The sequence below is a fragment of the Lycium ferocissimum genome, chromosome 12, assembly GCF_029784015.1.
Source record: "Lycium ferocissimum isolate CSIRO_LF1 chromosome 12, AGI_CSIRO_Lferr_CH_V1, whole genome shotgun sequence".
In the NCBI taxonomy this organism is placed as follows: Eukaryota; Viridiplantae; Streptophyta; class Magnoliopsida; order Solanales; family Solanaceae; genus Lycium; species Lycium ferocissimum.
In genome coordinates, this window is record NC_081353.1 from 30,834,536 (window position 1) to 30,855,719 (window position 21,184).

The 21,184-nt window shown below is 32.0% G+C and overlaps 1 protein-coding gene across 3 annotated transcripts; it reads right to left on the reverse strand.

Moving 5' to 3' along the window:
- Window positions 1-1,426: 1,426 nt before the first annotated feature.
- On the reverse strand, window positions 1,427-11,840 carry LOC132038992 (AUGMIN subunit 8). 3 transcript variants are annotated; one of them, XM_059429508.1, is made up of 7 exons: window positions 11,620-11,840; window positions 5,304-6,776; window positions 4,700-4,819; window positions 3,911-4,027; window positions 3,744-3,833; window positions 2,256-2,363; window positions 1,427-1,612 (listed from the first exon to the last, which is right to left on the reverse strand). In XM_059429508.1, the coding sequence occupies exons 2-7, from the start codon at window positions 6,624-6,626 to the stop codon at window positions 1,529-1,531; spliced, it is 1,842 nt and encodes a 613-aa protein (XP_059285491.1). In that variant the 5' UTR covers window positions 6,627-6,776; window positions 11,620-11,840; the 3' UTR covers window positions 1,427-1,528. The 3 variants fall into 3 exon arrangements, 2 of the variants coding, with proteins under 2 accessions (XP_059285491.1, XP_059285490.1); XM_059429507.1 differs by lacking the exon at window positions 11,620-11,840 and adding an exon at window positions 6,875-7,203; XR_009410331.1 differs by lacking the exons at window positions 1,427-1,612; window positions 11,620-11,840 and adding exons at window positions 3,456-3,570; window positions 6,875-7,205.
- Window positions 11,841-21,184: the final 9,344 nt, after the last annotated feature.

Below are 21,184 nucleotides of genomic sequence, written 5' to 3' on the forward strand. Positions count from 1 at the left end.
TCTGTAAATCATTTGAGAATTTGCTTTGAAGTTAGAGTGGTGGTGTTGACCATAAATAGCTTTGCGGGAATGTGAATATTTAGAAGTTAATTTCTGTTTAATGTTGTCTAATAAAGTTCTTGAGCCGAGGGTCTATCTGAAACAACCTCTCTACCTCTCACGGTATGGGTAAGGTCATGCTGGTTTATTTATTTTTGGGGTTTCAAAGACTACTTTGTTGATTTTAGATGGCTTTTAGGGGTCGTTTGGTAATCAGGAGGTGGATATCTCAGGATTAAGTTTGGGACTAAATTTATACAATATTCCCTCCAAGTCCGATGAGCAACTAATCAAATTGCTTGTGAGGAAAAATATTGTTGCGAAAGAAAAAATTGTGGAAGTTAAATTTGCTCGGGTACTATTTGAAATTGAGCAACTTCGTCCTCCTTTAGACTTTTGAAGTTAATTGTTGATAAATGTTTTTTTTGCTAAATGTTGATAAATGTTGTCCTCAAAAGGATGTTGATTAACGTATTTTTGGGTTTTTAGGACTACTTTGGTTTTAAAACGGCTTTTAGTGTTTAGCCTTTGCATTGGAGGAGTTACTCTTTTTAGGATGTTGATAAATGTTGTCCTCAGAACTTGATCTTGAATTCTAGATTCGTTAATAATGCGATGAAAGCATATTTACAACTACTACATGTTCTTATTGTGATAGAGAAAAACTTTGGAACTTAAATTTACTAATCTATTATTCGAAGTTGAACAACTTCGTCCTCCGTTAAACTTTTGGTCGTCTAATCTTATTCCACCCTTGGAAAAGTCTTATTTTGCCATTGAGTCCTGCTAGAGCTCTAATCGAATGATAATTTTAAACTATAATCAAAAGTTGAGGTGTACATTTGGATTCTTTTTCTTGAAAAGGTTGAACATATGAGTTCATCATTTTACATTACAGTTCCTTTAATAACAAAGACAAATACGAGATGATTTGCTAAGAACACAGGTATGATGAACCAAAAACCTAATAAATGGCAAATTTGAGAACCTTTTCCCAAAAATTTAAAGCAAAATATGCATAGAGCTGTTAATGATTCCATGAATGAACAGGATTAGACTCGAATCATATTATTGCAAATTCTACTCGTTTATTAAGTGAAAGAATAGAGTTCGAGCTTGTTAATACTAAGTGATAATAGAAAAAATGATTGTCAAATCTGTTTGTGTTTATTTAAACGAATAAATAGAAAATTTGAAGTTACTAAAAAAACTTTAAGAACAAGCTCAAAGATGATCTTCGTGACGTTTGCATCTCCTCTACAACTAACGTTAGAACTTTTTTCTTCCTTTGCATTTCCTTTTTTTCGTTGATGAAGTTACATTAGGATAGGACAACAGCTTTTTGCAAGATATGTGGTGAAGAAAAAGAGGGGAAAAAAAAAAGGAATGAAACAATTCAACACTTCCCATAATAAATTAGAAGAAAAAAAATGAAAAAGGAAAAACCTACTACTATACACACTAGCTAAAGGCCATTTGGTAAAACTATCTAATTTCCAAGTATCAGCTGCTTATCACTTCTCCAAGCTTGTTTCAACTGTATAAGATGAGAACTAATGCTATATTCTTCTACCTGCATTATTGTCAAGTAATCACAATAAATAACCGTTTTGTCGAACATGGAACTTCAAAAATCAAACATAAACAGTATTCCAACCATCGTGTATGGTATTTGGAACGAACAGATATGGGAAATGAGTTGGCCCAGGCTCTGAACAGAGATGAGAAGCTCTCCTTACATGAACTATATGCATATCAAACACGGAGATAACTTCCTAAGGCGTTTTAAGCTAGACATGCTGGGAATAATGCTTGGTTCTCATGGCCCTAAGTTGGGCCAACCCTTTGGGCCAACTGCAGCCTCCGAAACTCGGGAATGATGGGCTCGCCCCTCCACCCTCCTCCACTTAAATACTGGATTTAGTTCGCTTGGGGCAGGGCTCGAACTTGTGACCTATGACACAAGTCCTTGAACCTTTGCCAGTTGATGAATGCATATTCATACTGATCTTATTAAAGAATGAATCTGAACTAAAGCAACATGTGATCTCAGTCCAAATGACAAAACTAGAAGATCACTATGTGGATACGGAGAACTATGGCGAGGCATAAAATGGAGAAGGGCATAAGACGGGGAGGAAAGTGAAGGCTAAGAGTAACCACAGAGATTCTATAATGAAGGCAATAATTTTAGGGGCCGGAATTTTTTGTCTCACCTGCATAGCTGCTGTTGAAGCCAACAAGGCTTCACATTCATCCAGCATGGCTCGCTCTTGAGCTGCCACATCAGCAAGTTCAGAAACTAGGCAGTTCATCCCTTCCACCTGCAAATTGCAGAGCGCAAAATTAGGGAACGGTACGGGCAAAATTATACAGAAGTTCCTATCAAATCAAGATATCAAGTTGAGCCTTTAGATTGTTTGACATTCAAGCAATTGGCCAGGTTCAATAGATGTTTTAATACATTTCAAATATACAAGTGAATAATCCACTCGTGCTCTTGAAAGTCAAATTTTTTCATGTTCCGACTACAACAAAGTAATTAGATAGCCAAAAAATGTATCATAATTTGTGATTCAACAATTACTGGCAGGCCTCATGACTTCTGTTTGTGCTCAAGTAGCGTCAACTCCTTAGTACTTCAATGTAGCTATCTTACACAAGAAATACTATCTAGTTTTCAGTTGGACTTTGGATATTAAGAGCTTCCACTTTCCACCTGTGCGTAAGGCCCAAAGGAAATCCAGAAGCCTAAGTGTAACAATCTTAAGCCTAATTCTCAGAGTATTACGGTATTCATCTAGAGTTTACTTTCCTGTATGCAACATATCTTGAATAGCAAGCGGGTTTTTTGAGAAACTTTTGCAAGGGATTCTTTTGCATCTTTTCCGAGATACATCAATTTATCCCTTCAAACCAATGTAATATTTGAAAATCGACACTGCAGAAGGCGCCCAGGGAAAGGACTGAAGAGAGAATGAGAGATGGAAAGCAATAAAATGTACAAAATGGTTCTTTCCTCATGCTAAACATACTGACAATTAAAACTATTTTAATGAATATTTATCCAATAAAATCTTGCTAGATGATTCAGAGAACAGGCCAAAGAAAGTATATAGTAACAAGTCTAACAGGGTTTCTTTTTCCATGTACGCTACAGTTTCCATAAGTGCAACTTTGATGATATGACAAGATAAAGCACAATGTTTTACTCTTTCCAGTTAACCTAAAAGCATAATTGCCAATGTGAAATGTATCAGTAGTTTTTTGTTAACCCTCCAACTCAATAAAATGGACCAAATAAGAAACAAAGACTACAAGCAAATATAAGGATGAGGTAACTATCCTGACTACACAACTTTTGAGTTGTGATACTCTCAGTTTTGTGACTACAGAACTCTTCAGAATTTAGATACCGGCTCTGTTACAGAAGACTGTGCTAGTGACTTTTCTCTATCTCTCTCCCTGATCAGCTCTCTCACTCTCTCTTATCCACATCCATCAAACAAACAATTGAGGATTGTACAAAGCCTGAAAGTAAAAGACAAGCCCCATTTGGTTCGGTTTGCTATTGCCTTTTATGTTAATTAAAAACTAGATTGAAAAGGAAAGTAATTTAATGGGGAGAACTCAAAAAAAAAAAAAAAAAAAAAAAAAAAAAAAAAAAGATACTCCCTCTGTCCCAAATTAATATAAGAACTCACCCTAGATAAAATAAAACGCATGGAGGATCCCATTGCCTGCATTACATCAACAGCTGAGCTAACAGCTTCTTTTACAACTTCAATATCACCCTATAAAAGAGCCAACTAGAATAAGCCTCCATATGTTAAGAAACTGATCTCGAAACACTAAGTATCAAGTTGCATACCTTTGCTCGTCCAGTTATTGGAAGACGAAGAGTGCATGCTTGTAGGTCTTGTATAACATGGGATAATGAACTGGTATGATCCCCTTCAATTGAAGCCCACTCATCCAGGTAGGTGTGCTGAGCAAATTTAAACAAAATCAGTTTAAATAATAAAGCCACAGCTAAAATAAAGATCTAAATAGAAATGTTGTCTACTGAACTAATGAATGTTGGTTTTAACAATCAGTTATGCTACTAAACCTCTCACTCCCCTCTCCTTCAACCCCTCCCTGGAGATAAATGCTATACTTACAATTTATTTGAACCCTGAGTTTTCAAACTATATTCAGATACAGAGAAGTCAAATCAGCATAAGGAAAAGAAATTACAAGTGTGGAAGAGTTAAAAGTAGGGCCTGACTACAAATTGGTTCTGTAGGAAAAAATTAAGCTCAAAATTCAAATTGCTTTCACCATTATGAATAGAAAATATCTAATTCACACATTCATATCAACCTCAAGTGTTTTGGGTGTTTGTTGGTTCCAGACAGCGAAAGATTTCAAATATGAGGGGAAAGTCCTGCTCTCCATCACTGCTAACTTTAACCTCAAGCCATACTTGCCCATACTAAATCCCTTAAACAGACAAGAGAAGTGGTCTAAACTCAAATCTTCATCTTAAACTGGATCAACCTATGATTAGGCAGTTCTAGAAACATACAATCCACAGATTTTTCAAGAAAACCCAAGAAACTTAAAGATTAAAACAACGGGGATGAAATTCAATTCATCTGTTATAAAGATGCATTACCTGTTCATTTAGAACTGCAAATAGCTTCAACTTCAGCTTCAGCTGTTGGAGCGCAACTCTCTTTTTAATAACAGAAGCCCATAGGTTTGAGGTATTTCTCCAGACATTGTACAATGTTTTCTGCATAGGGGGGAAATTAAACTGTTAGCACCAAATTGGTTATATGATGAGAAAGATATAAACAAAGCTCTCAGAGAGCATCAAGCCACAAATATATCAGTCCCATGATCCCAACCCCACAAAACATAATCAAATAAGACTTAAAGTAGAGAGTAAGAAAGCTGACATCTAGCATGATAATGAATGCCAATTCTTCTACACTATTATACAAGAAAGTGTTTTAACCTGCTACTTATGATCAAAAGTTCATTAAATATTTCCCCTTATATATTACTATTCCAATAAATGTCCATACTAGAATCCTTTTTAATTAATTTTCCTATCATGCCGTAGTTTCCAGGAACCAGATGAACATTCCAGGAATAAAATCAAGATAATCCGATTTAGCAGAAGAAAATTCCATGAGGTAGGAAACAAATATTTAATGATAATAAAGTACTTAATGAAATAAGTCATTCTGATTTCGCAAGAGATATAACCCAACCTCAGCTTTAACTTTCTGCGCGTGCAATGCTGCATCTGACCTGGCATTAGCATACCTCCATTGGAGATGTCTATTATACAATAGCCTCAACTGATGAACATCTTCTATGTGGTTAGCTGCCTTCTTTCCCTTTTTGATATCTGCGATAAAGCTGAGGACAGAAGTAGCAGTTTTGGGTTGTTGTCTAGATGGACTAGATGGTCTTATCCGAGAAGGACTTGGCCCTCTAGATGGCGTAGTTGGGACTGATTTTACTCGAGATGGACTGACTCCTCTAGATGCAGAGGATGGTAAAAAAGATGCTTTGTTTGGTGAAGGAAACCGTGATCCAGGAGCCGATACAGTGTGAGATCTAGCTACTGGATTCCCCGATACTGTTCTATCCAATGAAGTTGAAGATGTGGACTTCTGCATTGAAAGTGAATTATCATCTACTGATCGACCACGAACTTTTACTCCATCATCAGATGATACTAGTGACAGCAAGTCGCTGGAAGATTTTTGCAATGGTTTGCTATAACCATCCAATGACAATCTCCTCAAGGAAGGCGTTACTGAACGAGTATTTGGCGCGATTTTGCTCTTCTTATCACTCAGATCAATACTTCTGTTCATAGAACCAGAAGGTACTACCTTCATACTCACTCTACTTGGCCATCGATGCTGATCAACTAATCGAGCATTCAAACTATCAACCGGTCTAGAATTCTCTCCTTGATCAACCGAATTCTTTCCCTTCAATGGACTCCTCCTCCTCTCAGGCGTAACCTTTCGAGAACCAGGAGGTGTTTCACCTTGTTTCTGTACTACATTTGATGATGGCCTTAACGTACGATCACATAAAGCATGAGGAGCAGGTTTTTCTCTCTTGCCAACAGGTAAAGAAAACGTATCCGATTGAAAAGAAACACTAAGACTCCTCATTGTTGATGGCCACAAAGATTCAGGCAACCTATTGCCTGCTAACTTTCTAGACAACAATTCTTCCACAGATGTATCATGTACAGGTGTTGATGGTGATCGACTGGTAGGTGATGAGGGCGTTGTGGGACGTTTCCTTTCAGCCGATATCGCTCTCTTAGGTAACGACAATGCCGATGTAGTAGTAGTTCCAATTCTTGTGACATTTGGAGAAGAACAACGTCTAGGACCTGAGGAAGTTGATGGTGTAGGTGACCTGTATCTAGAACTAACTTCTCTAGTTCTTGGTCTACGTGTGTTGTTTCCATTGTTCTTCTCAGGTTGAATCAATGGAGTACCTCTTTTTGTCTCCACTGTTGAAGAATGTTTCTTTAATGCTATCTCTGATTCATACACATCCATCCAATTTATCCAAACTGTCCAAGATTAAACTGCATTGATATCCATCCTCTTAATTTAAGCCATTCTTGAGAACCTCTCAAGAACCTACCTTTAATCTTGAATTAATTACACCACTGTCTATAAAGTAAGATCCTTTTCTCTGCTGTAAATCTGCCACAAAAATTTGAAAGCTAAAAGTAAGATACTTGAGATAAAATAAAAGAAGGAATAAACCATTTGAAAAAGTAAAAGGATGATCAAAAGAATACATCTTTACAGGCACTCAGATCTGAAGAAGAATCAATATTTAGAATCCCAACCAACAAAATGCAAATTGTTGTTATATAATCACAAAAGATGAATCCACAAAACCAGGTAAGATCACTTAAATTCCTAGAAAGAACTCAATTAATGGAGAAACCCCTTATGCTAATATAATCAAACCAGTATTTTTTATCAAGACAAGAATGTACATTGGCAAGCAAAGAAAAAAAATCAAGAATTGTATCCTTTGCTAAAGAAAGAGAAAGAGGTTATATTAACCACCTCTTCCCTCGAAATGGGGAAGTATAATGGGACATGGGGGTGGGTGTGGGATAAGAAATAGGACTAGAAATGATGCACAAGACAAAGAAAAGCTTCTCCCATTTTTTTTTTTTTTTTTTTTAAGACCCCTTTGGCCATACTTTGTTCAAAAAAATATTTTCACTAATTTGAAAATTAGCGTTTGGTCCTGAAAATTGTATTTGGAATTTGGAAAATATCGAAACTCCTGTTTTGACTCTTTCCAATTTCAGAACATTCAAACAAATAAATATCTTTGCAAAAGTTATAACCAAACACAACTCCATCTTAAACTTAACTTTAGAATTCCAAATAAAGTGAAAATATTTGATTTCTATGGCCAAACGCCTACTTAGTTTCCCACTGAATATCTAATACTCCCTCCGTTCCAATTTATGTGATATAATCTGATTGGGCACGGAGTTTAAGAAATAAAGAAAGACTTTTAAATCTTGTAGTTTAAAATAAGCCAAAGATATTTGTGTAATTATAGATCATCTCGTTAAGCGTAAAAGATAAAGTTTAAAGTTAAATTGTTGCCAAATAAGAAAATGTATCATTCTTTTTGGTACAAACTAAAAAGGAAAGTGTATCACATAAATTGAAATAGAGGTAGTAGTACATGTTTTGAGGCTCGACTAATTTAAATTCGTGCCAAAAGTCCCACTTTCATTCACAAAACTTGAACTCGAAACATCTGAGTAAAGATCATTGGATATTTACCTCCATCACAACCTATGATGATTTTTCTCTCTTTTTACTTCACATTCCTAATTTTGCTTTTTACTTCTTTTTGACCCTTCTCTTTCCCTGGCCCCAACAACCCCTTTATCCCCTTTCACGGGAGTGCCATGGTCTGCCAAGCTGGATATATAACACCAGATAGTCACAGCTCGTCTGTCATGTTCCTTCTTTCCCACACCCAACTCCTTTTCATGAAAAGGAATTCAACAACACTCAAACTTACACTTAGGTAACTATAAACAAGTAACAACAACGCAGTGTAATTCCACAAGTAAGTCTGGGTAGTGTAATTTCACAAGTGAAGTCTGGAGAAGGTAGTGTAAAGTGCTCCCTCTGTTCCATAATAAGTGTCACCTTAGCCAAAAAATTATCCCATAATAAGTGTCGCCTTAGGAAATCAAGACGTAAATTAACTAGTTTTTTTAACTCTACCCTTAGATAAAAACTGACAAGTTAAATAACATCTAAATGATGATTGGAAAAGTCACATAGTAACTTAATATTGTTGAATTCCTAATGTTAAAAGGACTACTACTTGTGCATGCTCTAATCAAGTGAAAAAAGTAATTTATTTTTATTATATAGGGGTAATTTAGTAAACTTCACATTGCATTATTGGTTTCTTAATATGCATGTTTTTAACTAAGGTGACACTTATTATAGGACGGAGGGAGTAATACAATATGATTTTTTTCACCCACGATCCGTCAATTCAGTACTCATATTGAGACCCAACTAAATCTGAATTCGCACCGAAAAGTCCTAAATTGAGCGTAAAGCGCTTCTTAACAAAAGCGGCTCTAGAGCTCAAATCCGAGACCTCTAATTAAACATAAAAGAGTACTATTGGTCAATTGCTCCACCATGAGCTTGGTAATTAACCAAATTCTCATCATTTTGATAAACTAGGTGCATCATTGGAAACAAATAAATAAATAAATCAAGAGGGATTTTTTTTTAATCAACAAGCAAATAAGGCTTCAATAATTTTTTCCAAGATTAACTGCATACTGCATTTCGGTGCTTAAAAAAATAATTAGGAGAATGATTTAATATTATGTAACTTTTGTTTTGTTCCCAAATAATTAAGCAAGTTAAATGATAGATAAATATTGGGGGTTATGGGGGCGGAAATGGAGGACCACGTGCAAGTAAGATCATTGTCCATCCCCATGAACTAACAGTTTATCATAAATGCACTTAAAAAATCTACGCACACTCTTTTTTTTCTTTTTCTTTTTTACACCCGGTGTCTGCATTGAAGCCTGATTATATTCGGATTCGCGCCGCATAGGGCCTCATTCGAGAAAAACGCTCCCTACCAAAGATTTTTTTTATACTCAAGACCTCTGGTTAAGAAAGGAACAGTCTCATCCGCTGCACCACATCTTTTGATAGTTATATACGCTCTTCTTTTTTTGCACTAACAAGGCTACATTGATAAAAGGAAGAAATCCAAAAAAATAAATATTTTTTGTTTGACTATTTTCCCTTGTTTGGTGGAATTTTTAGGAACAAAAACCAATGAAATAATGAGAACATATTGAAATCACAAGAAAAAATAGAATCTATTAATGTGCTGTGGCAGATTCTGTTCCTAATTCTGTGAACATATGCATTATTGATGTACAGTCTCCATAAAGAAGGTTCAGAAACTAGAAACAAATTAAGTACTGAATTTAACACAAACTCAGTAAATATTCAAACACAATACTAACAAAATAAGATTCTATTATTTATCGTATGTGAAAGTCTGCTACATTGGATTCCCAAAAAAGCATAAAATGATTTAAAAGCTCAAATGTCTTTTTACCCTTCCATCCATTTTTACTTGTTCACTATAATAAAAATAGATGTTCAATTTAGAAAATCATAAAATTTATCACTTAGTTCCTAATTTATCCTTATTATTATTTAGTTATAATTATTTCTCAATGTCTTTCTCAAAATATTAAATTTATTATATTCAAAGGGTGATATAGTAAATATATTATTTTATTAATTAACTCTTAAGGGGTGTGCCAAGAAAAAAGTAGACAAGTAAAAATGGACTGAGAGGGACTACATTTTTTGCACCGAAAAATTGAGGGAAAACCCTATTAGCTAAACAGAGAAACAATTGAACTTAAATATAGAAAAAATAAAAATCAAATTTAAACAAAATTTTCCAATTTTCACTATGAAAATAAAAATATCAATAATATTGTAAAAATATGTCAAAAGAAGAATCCTCTTTTACAATATGCCATCTCAAAACATGAAATTCGAAAAAACACGTCAAATAAAGACAGAAAAACTTCAATATTCTGTAAAATGAACAATTAGTAGGCGTTTGGACATGCGATTTCATCTCATGAGATGAAATCATAAGATGAAATCAGTGTTTGGACATGCGATTTCATCTCATGAGATGAAATCATAAGATGAAATCAGTGTTTGGACATGCGATTTCATCTCTGATTTCATCTTATGAGATGAAATTCCAAATCATCCAAAAAGACATGATTTGGGATTTGAAATCATGATTTCAAAAAATATAAATGTAAAATTTGACCCATACGTTTATATTTTGTAAAAAAAGACCAATAAATTGGTAGATATATTTACCAATCATGTTTACCAACCATAAGTTGGTAAATATATTGTTCGTATCATGTGAGAGGATTATATTAAAGAGTAGTTACCTTACTATTCATGTTTATTTTTTTTTTATTGAACTAAAGTTTGATTAATTAATGTTATATTTTTTAGAAAGACCTTCTAGTAGCGTATTGATTTTATTATGAACTATGATTTACTCATTTGGTAAGATTATATAGGAATTGGAAATTTTTTGATAGTTTTCACAACTTGTGGGGTTTTCATGTTTATAAAAAAAAATTACAACTTAAGAAATCCAAATTGCATATCCAAACATGATTTCACCTCATGAGATATGAAACCATGTCCAAACGGCTCCTTAAGAATGAAATTGAAGTGCTAGAAATAAAAACTTTATGGCTATTTTTAGTAATCATGACAGAAAATTTGAGTTTGCATACGAATTCCAAATACATATTCCAAATTAGAGTGCTAGAAATCAAACTTTAAGTCTTTAACCAGCAATTAATTAATCAAACAGAAGCCTCCACACTGATAATCAAAGTTGCCGGACGAAAACCGCTTGGTAATTTCCAAGCGAAGACAAGTTACTTAACCGTATGATATTATCAATCGCATACAAATTCCAAATACATATAACTATTTATTAAAAAAAAAAAATAGGAATTAAAGACGGACAAATTCTATAGCTTTTACTAATGGATTAGCAAGAAATTATCAAAAATTCCATTAACTACGACTGATTTGATGACAAATTAGCAACGAAGTTCAGAGCTAATTTTAGTAGGCACGTGTATTCAATTCCAAATTCGAGTGCGAGAAATCAAACCTTAACAACTACAATAATAAGTTAATCACACCGAGCGTCCGCACTGATAATCAAACTCGCCGCTGGTAATTTTCTGGTGAAGACACGCAAATTAACCGTATGATATTATTATCAATCCCATACAAATTCAAAATATATATCACGTAAATACGGAGTTAAAAAAAAAAAAAAAAACAGAAATTAATGACAGATAAATTCTGTAACAACAACAACAACATGCCCAGTATAATCCCACCTGGTGGGGTTTAGGAAGGGTAGAGTGTACGCAGACCTTACCTTAACATTTTGAGGGGTAGAAAGGTTGTTTCCCATAGACTCCCGACTCAAAAATAGATGAAAAAGCATCAGCAATATGAAATTGAGATACAAATCACGTTAAGGCAGATATATAACACATATATGTGTTGTATGAGGCTGTTGAGAATAGAACAAGACAGAGAGGGGTAGTTGGGGAGTAGAAGAAAAAGAAGACTAGGAAGGAAGAAGTAGAGTTGTTATTTTTGGCGCCACCTAACTTTGATTAGTAGAAAAAATAGGCAAAGAGAAGAGTCTCTTCTAAACTCAAATTACTAGTTAACGTCTTGGGGAACTCCGGGATGTGACGTCTTCTGGTTTTCTTTTTCTTTCTTCCTGTTTTTAAAATAAAAGAAGAAAAAAAAGATTTTTTTTAAGGAAAAAAAAAATACTAGTGTTGGGTGTATTAATTATGTTGGAATTAGTTATGTTGCATTATTTTTTATTTGACTGTTTGGTTTCTTGTATTAAATGAATATGATGGACTATTAGAATAAGAATAATACTGGATATAAGGCTCGTTTGGTATGAGCTATAAGGGATAATTAATCCCAGATTAAATTTGGAATGAGTTTATCCCACATTTGATTGGGATAAAATTCTGAAATTAGTTATCTCGAAATTGTAGTATTAGTTTTAATCCATATTAAGGGTGGGATAACAATCCCGGGATAACTTGTTCCCCAACCAAACAAACCCATATTGTATTTGAATAACAATAGTATTGGTACATAGGTTGAAAAACACTGCCAGAGCTAATACATGTATTTTCCTTTTTAACACATTCTACCAAACGACCCCGTGCTACATTACATATATACTAGGTAGGGCTGTTCACGGTTTTGGTTAAAACCAAAACCAAACCGAAAATTTAACCAAATCGAATAAAAAAACTGACATTTGGTTTGGTTTTGGTTGATTTGGTTTTAAATTTTAAAACCGACAATATTTGGTTTGGTTATGGTTATATTAAAAATAACCGAATAAATAACCGAACCAAACCGATAAATTATATACATAAATTTTATAATTATTTATATGTATAATATTAGCTTTTCATAAATAATTATAAATATTTTATACCTTTTAATCATTAATTTGATTTTTGGTCTACTTATTTCACATGATTGTTTAAGGCCCATGTTTTTAGAATATTTCCAAACCCATGTCTTTAAGTCTTTTAACTCTTTAAGTGTTAAGATAAACCTACTAATGTAAGCTCACGTTAGAGTCTAATGTCTTTAACTTAAATTTTTAAATTTCTTTGTCACCATTTGATTTTAGGTTGTTTCTTCTTTTTTCCCGAATTTATACCTTTCTTTTTTCTCTCTGAACGGTCCTAAACTTCTAATATTTTTCATATGAAAAGGATAGAGATTGATTTATGTTCCTATGTAAGATACTTCCCCCGTAGATCAGAGCATTTGCCGCAACTCAAGCACGGTAATGCCCTAATACTTCTTCCGTGGGTAATCCTCCTAAAAGGCAAAAAAGAACAACTCTTTGGAATCGAGACCCTAGCCCCGGGGATAATGATAGAAAAAAATCTGAAGTTTGGGATCATTAAACAAAGTGTTTTTAATAAAATGGGAGAATTGAGGACAAAATGCAAGTATTGCCCCAAAGTTTGGGATCATTACACAATTTTTTTTTATTTCATATATTTTCATTTTAATTTTAGGTGGTCTTTATGTTTAATTAATATGTATGTTTATAACAACAACTAAAAGCTCCTATGCTTTACTTTTATTTCCGTACGTGTATTAAGATGACAAAAATGGTGACCCACTACTTAGTTTTTAGCTCTATATGTAATAGTTTAGCAACTGGGGTAACTTGAGTATTTACACTATCACTAATAGTGAAAATATTTCTATGATGTATGTTCCACCTTAAACGATAAATAAAAGTTATCGTTTGAACAAAAAAAAAGACATGTCTTTTTTAACTTCTTAATGTTTTACTGATAAGTTTGCTAGTCATAAACCGAAAAATTCAACCAAACCGATAATAACCAAACCGGTGGTTATTATTTTATTTGGTTTGCTTATGGTTTTAGACATTTAAAAACCGACTAAATTGGTTTGGTTATGGTTTTAATCAATAACCGACCCAAACCGAACCATGAACACCCTTAATACTAGGCCACTAGAAATTAATGCATCACATTTTCTTTTTTTTTTGGAAAAGGCTCAAATATGCCATACAACTATCGGAAATGGCTCATTTATGTCACTCGTCAATAGTTTGGCTCATTTATGCCATCGAACTATAGAAAATGATTCATTTATGCCATCAAACTATAGGAAATGACTCATTTAAGCCACTCATCAATAGTTTGACTCATTTATGCCATCGCCGGTTACCAAAATGTCTCATCCATCCCATTTTTCATTAACGCCATTTTACAATACTAGATATGACACGTGACCTCCAATTAGAGGTCTACGTCATTTGATTAAACCAGTCAATTTAAATACCAAATTAATAAAATCCGACTCATACACCTTACCCACCCACAACCATAATCTAGTTGGAGGCTACGTGTCATATTTGTATTATAAAATCGCATATAAAGTAATGAAAATGGCATGTATAGCTATTTTGTAATCATGTATGATAAATGATAAATTAGGTCAAACTATCATGAAATGACATAACGAACCATTTATAGGTAATAATAAATGAGCCATTTTCTATAACTGTATAAATGAATGCCAAACTATTTATTTGGTGATAAACGAGCTATTTTATAATCGAATTCGGATATTTGAGCCTTTTCCGTTCTTTTTTTAGTGAGTCCAGAAAGAATGACATCTATTTATATTTAGTAATAACTTAATTTTAACATATCTATTTTACTCTAAATGAAATGATTTATAATCACACAAATATTTATGCTTATTTTAGATCACAAGTTTCAACAGTTTTCTTTTATTTCTTAAATTTCAAACACAGTTAAACACCATCACATTTTGGGACGGGTAAAGTGTCTTTTTTCTCATTTTTATAACAAAAACAGTACCTAGTATTAGCGACTTTGCAACTAATTCTACTTACAAATTAAAGGTTTGTTTGATTTGGGAACAAGTTATGCAGTGATTAGTACTGCATAAATTAATAAGATAAAGATTAGTAACCCAATGATTATTTAACACAAAAATTAATTTTGTGTTAATTTGATGTATTTCAATTCTATATATTATGAGGGTTTGTTTTGTCGTACTTTTACATGTATTAATAATATCTGCATTTTTATTTTTTATTTTATCCCGTGTAAATTATTACTACATAGATTTTTGCATAATTTATGCATATATATTAATGAGGAAAGAATTAATATTAATTAATGATGATTTTTTATGTGGAGTTAAATTATGTTGATTTTTACGTGGGTATTAGCTCTTTTAAAACCCAACCAAACACTAACCCCTACAAATATTATTTCTATTTCATTTTTAAGCATCTGGAATCCGAAACCTATTTATTCGACTAATTTGTATTTGTGCCATAGATTCCCATTAAAAATATAGTGCTCTCCCCTGTGAAGTTTGTGCTCTAACTCTATACACTGTAAAAGATTGTACGTATTAGGTGTTTATTTCAACTCAATAAATATATGACGCATGTCTTCATATGCATTAACATTAAATCATTGTTTTTTTATCTTAAATTTTTACTTAATCATAATAAATTTATATTTTTTGACATAAACACTAAATGCAAATAAATTTTTGCCCTCTTCACTCATAATTAAGCTAGAAGAATTGTTATAATCACATTACATTATTAAAGGGTACAGAATAAGGAGCTAGCAATTAGCATCCCTACATTGCCACACTCATTAGCGTGCATTAAATCGAATTAAAAGAATTCCAAAAGTAATCGAGTTGAGTTTGTCAACTAATTAAGACATAGACATATAGTTTCTTTAAATCCATTTATTTTATGCATAATTTATTCATAATAGTTTGTCTAGTTCTCCTTCATCCACTTTTTTAAAAAAGAAATACTCTGTCAAAATCAATGAGCCATCAATGTCAATGAGAATTACACGACTCACTATACAATCATCTAAAATATTTTAAGTCCACAATCAGAGGCGGATGAAGCACTATAACTTGGGGTTCAATTGAATCTCAAACTTTCGATCAAAGATAAATTTATGTGTAAAAATATATTAAAATTATAATAAATAGTGGATATGAACTTATAACTTTAGAAATATAATGATTTAGTGCTAAAGATTTAAGATGTTGAACCCCTAGAATTTAAATTCTAAACTCTGTACTAATTAGTTTAGAGACTTATTATAGATAAAATAACCTATAAACTAACAATGAACATCATAGACATTGTACAAATTTCTCTACTAAACAATATATAAATTACATGAAACACTTTGATTCTTGTTGATCATTTGGAATAAATATGTCAACTTCTCTATAAGTCTGACATATTGAAATTTTATTATATTTTTACCGTTAATTTTATATTATTATATCAAAATTCTATATTAAAACTAAGTCGGGAAAGCAAGAAGAACTTTACTCACTAGAATATGTGTTGATGCTAAAAATTGGAAATAATACTTTTTGTTTCATCAAACAAACCAACTTATTTTCTCGAAGTAAACAGAAGATAGAAAAAAAAAGAAAAAAGAACGTCACTCTCACTCAAGTCAAATATATATATAACTTGATTTAATAATATCCTTATTTTATGTACATATTAAGAGTTGAACACTCAACTTTATGTCTTCATCAAAAATTATATTTTATCTTCCTGTTGTTTCCTATGTTATATAGTGGTAGATGTCACTTTAATGAAGGTCGATAGCTTAACTATTCACTCTAATGAACGTCGATAGCTTAACTATTCACTTTAATGAAGGTCGATAGCTTAACTATTCCACGTGTGTACGAAAGATAATTATGACGCTAATCACATTATTTTAGTTTTCTTTCTCTGATATTTATTTTTGTGAGGTTTATTTTTTTACTTCACGTTTTTATATGTTTTTCATTCTTTTTTCCTTTTTCTGTTTTTGGTGGGGAATTAAAATGGGACCAGGTACGTGGAAGATAAATTATGTTAGGCATGTGTTGATGAATTTACATCATTTTAACCTAATAATATACTAAATCAATAAAGGACCACTTGCTTTAATTCCAGTCCATGGAAAATGATACTCCCTCTGTTTCAATTTGTTTGAACCTATTTCCTTTTTAGTCCGTACCAAAATGAATGATTTCTTTCCTAATTTGGAAACAAATTCACTTTATGAATGATTTACCTGCATAGCTGCTGTTGAACCACAAATTTTAAAAGTTTTCCCTCTTTCTTAAATGTCGTGCCCAATTAAATGGGTTCATATAAATTGAAACAAATGGAGTATAATGTATCATGATGAGTCAATATCACGGGGAGCTCAAGGTTTTTTATCAAAACTTAGTGCGCCCACACTTTTAACTTTTGTTTTGGCCAAAAGCATTTAGGTTACTTTGAATCATAGCCAGTAAAATTTAGGGGTATGTTCGATTTGTTTTGCATTTATAATTGGAAAAATATGTATACGCAAGAAGATACAAACCACCAATATAATGTGTGTGGTGCGAGGGTTCCATCCTCCAGAGGATTTGAGTTCGAGCTTTAAAGATAGAAAAACTCCTAATAAGAGTCCTTTTTTTTTTTTATGAGTCTTAGCCACAACTATGCATTGGCTACATCAAAAATTTTTGAATATAAAATGGTTATATAAAAAAATGGAAACATATTAATTACGTAATAATATGAGTCTATAATCACTACAAAAAATCTTATAGTAATAAAGTAGAAAATATCTTTGTAGCTTGAAAGTAGTATCTCGACTAATCAGCACAAAGGTAAAAAGTAACTGACAACTTATTGAACTTAATTACATATGCAACTCATGTTTGACTTGAAGGTAAATTATTACAAAAGTCGAGGTAATTTTGTAATAATTACATGATTTAGGCAACCAATAAACACTTACATAAAGTAGTCAAAGCGTACCATCTTCTTTCTCAGAGTAGCACAAAATGAATCGTTTACACTTTATCAAAAAAGCGCAAAATGATCAAATTCTTTGTTACGTGAAATCAGTCAGAGATCTTATTTGAGTGTTTATGTTTATGCAAATATATGAGCAACTTATATCTAATAAATAAAAGTTATAATAAATTTTTGTATTTAGTTTTGGAAAAAAAGTTATTCAAAAAAAGGTAGACTCTCACTATAAAATATTGTATAAAGAGGTTATCGTTCCTACTCAATATTAAAACTACTCTAAAACAAAAATTCCAGAAGGTTAGGCAGAACAAACCCACGTAATCACTGCGTAATTTAAGTTAGTAGACAAATATTGACAATAAAATTGCATGTGGTTAGTGAAAGATGTCGACAAATTAGGTGCATAATTTAAATTACGTAATTCTTTTAATGAGTAAAACGGCAGCAATCCCACGAGGATTAAACTCCTACCTGTTTTCCCAAAAATACACAATGTAATTATGTAAATTAAATCACCTTGTAATCGTGACTTAACGGATTAAATCCAAAGTTATATAATGGACTCTTAAAAATATAAGTAGAAGATTTTTTAAAATTTAAGTAGAAAATATAATAGGAATACTTTATCACGTGTTCATATGCTTAAACCAAACAAACTATAGTTCGAGCAAAGGTGAATCTATAATTTCAAAAACATAGTTGTACCACTAAACGAAGGAGAAAAAATGTATTTAGTGAGAATTAATCCGTGATCTTCTGGAAAAATGATTGAGTAGTCAACCAAGTGCACTATTCAACTCTTCTGAAGCATTGAGGCCAACAATTAAAATTAAATAAATTTTGAAAAAATATGTACATAACAATTATGACTTACAAGAGAAAATCCGTGGTTACTCTTTTGGGAAAACTATGTATATATACATGTTAAGGAGAAATATTTACGAAACGTGACAATAGTTTTCCTTATTTACAAACAACAACAACAACAACAACAAGCCCAAAGATAATCCCACTATGTGGGTCCGTGTAGGAGAGGTCTGTACGCGCACCTAACCCCCAGTATAAACATAACGATATTTTACGAAATATGACGGATTTTCATATATTTTTCGTTTTTTAATTTTATTTTCAGAAAATATTTTTTTTAAAAATTATTTTAAACTTAAAAAAAAACAATTTTATATATATATATTTTTTTTTTTGTTCAAAGGCTTAAAAAATTACCTCAAATTTTTGTGTATGAAAGCTGTATGAAAAATGTATGAAATGTGTATGTGTAAGCAAAATTTTTAATATAGTTTTTCATACACAAAATGTGAATGAAATTTTAAGTCTTGAGCGAGATATACACATTTTATACTATTCTCATACATAAAATTTTGAGCATAATGTTAAAGTCTTGATCGAGATATACACATTTCATACGTTTTTCATACACAAAATTTGAGCGAATGTTTTAAGCCTTGAGCAAGATATACACATATTTCATACACAAAAATTTAAGCGATTATTTAAGTCTTAAATGTTGTATCAAAGTTGTATACAATATTGTTGTAGTTGTATTAATTTTAGAGAAATCTAACATGAACTTTATACATGAAAATATGAACAAAATTCTAAGCCTTGAGCGAGATAGAAATTTCATACAGTTTTCATACATACAATTTTAAGGTGATTTTTTAAGCCTTGAACGAGATATACACATTTCATACAGTTTTCATACACTAAATTTGGAGCGAACTTTTTAAGCCTTGAGCGAGATATACACATTTCATACATAAATTTTTTAGCGAAAAAAATAAAAAAATTTAAAAAATATATTTTAAAAAAAAATATATTTTTTTAAAATAAAAAAGTATGTTTGTTATAGGGTTTGTAATGTTATGTTTTGTAGATAGAAAACTGTCGTCACATTTCGTAAATATTTCTCCTTAATATGCGTATATATGTAATTTACCCCACTCTTTATCCCCATCTTCAACTAGACAAACGGGGTCTTACTTATTCAAAGAGGAGAATGGAGGCTCAAAAAACACTGTTGAGACGAAGATCCTTGACCCTCTTCATTCTCTACAACTCTACGTTTAAGTATTTAAATAAAATATATAAATAAATTATAGGAGCTATCGATGTTATTGGGCCGTAAAAAATAATACTCTCTTTGTCCTAATTTATGTGATGCACTCTCCTTTTTGTAATGTCACAAAAAGAATGATACATTTCTATACTTAAAAATAATTTAACTTTAAACTTCCCCTTTTATCCTTAATGAAATGATTTAGAGCCATACAAAAATATCTATGACTTGTTTTAGACCATAAGTTCAAAAAGTATTCATTTCTTTTTTAAATTTTGTGCCCAATAAAATTATATCACATAAATTGGGACGGAGCGAGTAACAAATTAAAATTAGGGAAAAGGGTCAAAAATGGCCCTTTACTTTGGGAAAAGGGATAAAAATATCCTCCATTACGAAATTTAGGTCAAAAATACCCCTCCCGTAGTTAAAGTTTTCAAATATACCTCTGTCTTAACAGAAATTTCCAAATTTTCCAAAATAACCCGATTTTATTTTTTAAACCTGTCTAGAATATACTTGGATCGCTAAATTCATACTAGAAAATAAGCCATAATTACAACTTCGTGTATCAAATCAATGAATAATTCGAGATATTTAAATTGTGGTTTCCGTTTCTTGGTTCATGTCAAGCCAGTTAGAACGAAAAATCAAATCGTTGGCTCTATGATAGAATGAGTTTTTCTATTTAGTTGGGTCGGTGGGTCTAGAAAAATGAAAGCGGCTTATTTTGGGCAATTTAGGGATTTCCGTTAAGACAGGGATATATTTGAAAACTTTAATGACGGGAGAAGTATTTTTAACCTAAATTCATAACGGAGGGTATTTTTAGCCCTTTTTCCCAAAGTGGAGAGGTAATTTTGACCCTTTTCCCTTAAAACTATGTCCAATTTAACTTCAAACCAAGTGTGTGCTTAGTTGACCCAAACAAGATCAAAAACTTGGAATATCCAGCGGTGCACGCAAATGAAGAAACAAAGGTGGCTTTAAAGTTACAGCTTTGTCTTGTTTTAAGGTTACACTTATTTCTCTTTTGACCCCATTTTGTCGTCACATCTTTAGTATTTCTCAATCAACGTAACTTATTAAAAATTCATTTAGTTAAACTTTGTTATTTCAATTCACTTGAAACTTGCAAAGAAGTTTTTTTCCAAATCATATCCTATAAACGTTAAAATTTAAAATATCAGCCTCATAGTTTGACGTTAAAATTCAATTTTATCTCTCGTTATACTTTAAATTTATTTATACTATTATCGTAAGCAAATCGTCTCGTACTTGTCCTTGCCATGAATGGATTTCAAGTGCAAAATGAAGGTATTTCACATGTCAAAGTATGTCATGAAAAGGGGTAAAATTTACTCCTTCTGTCCCAATCTAAATGACATTCTTTCATTTTTAGTCAGTCTCATAAAGAATTACACCTTTCTATATTTA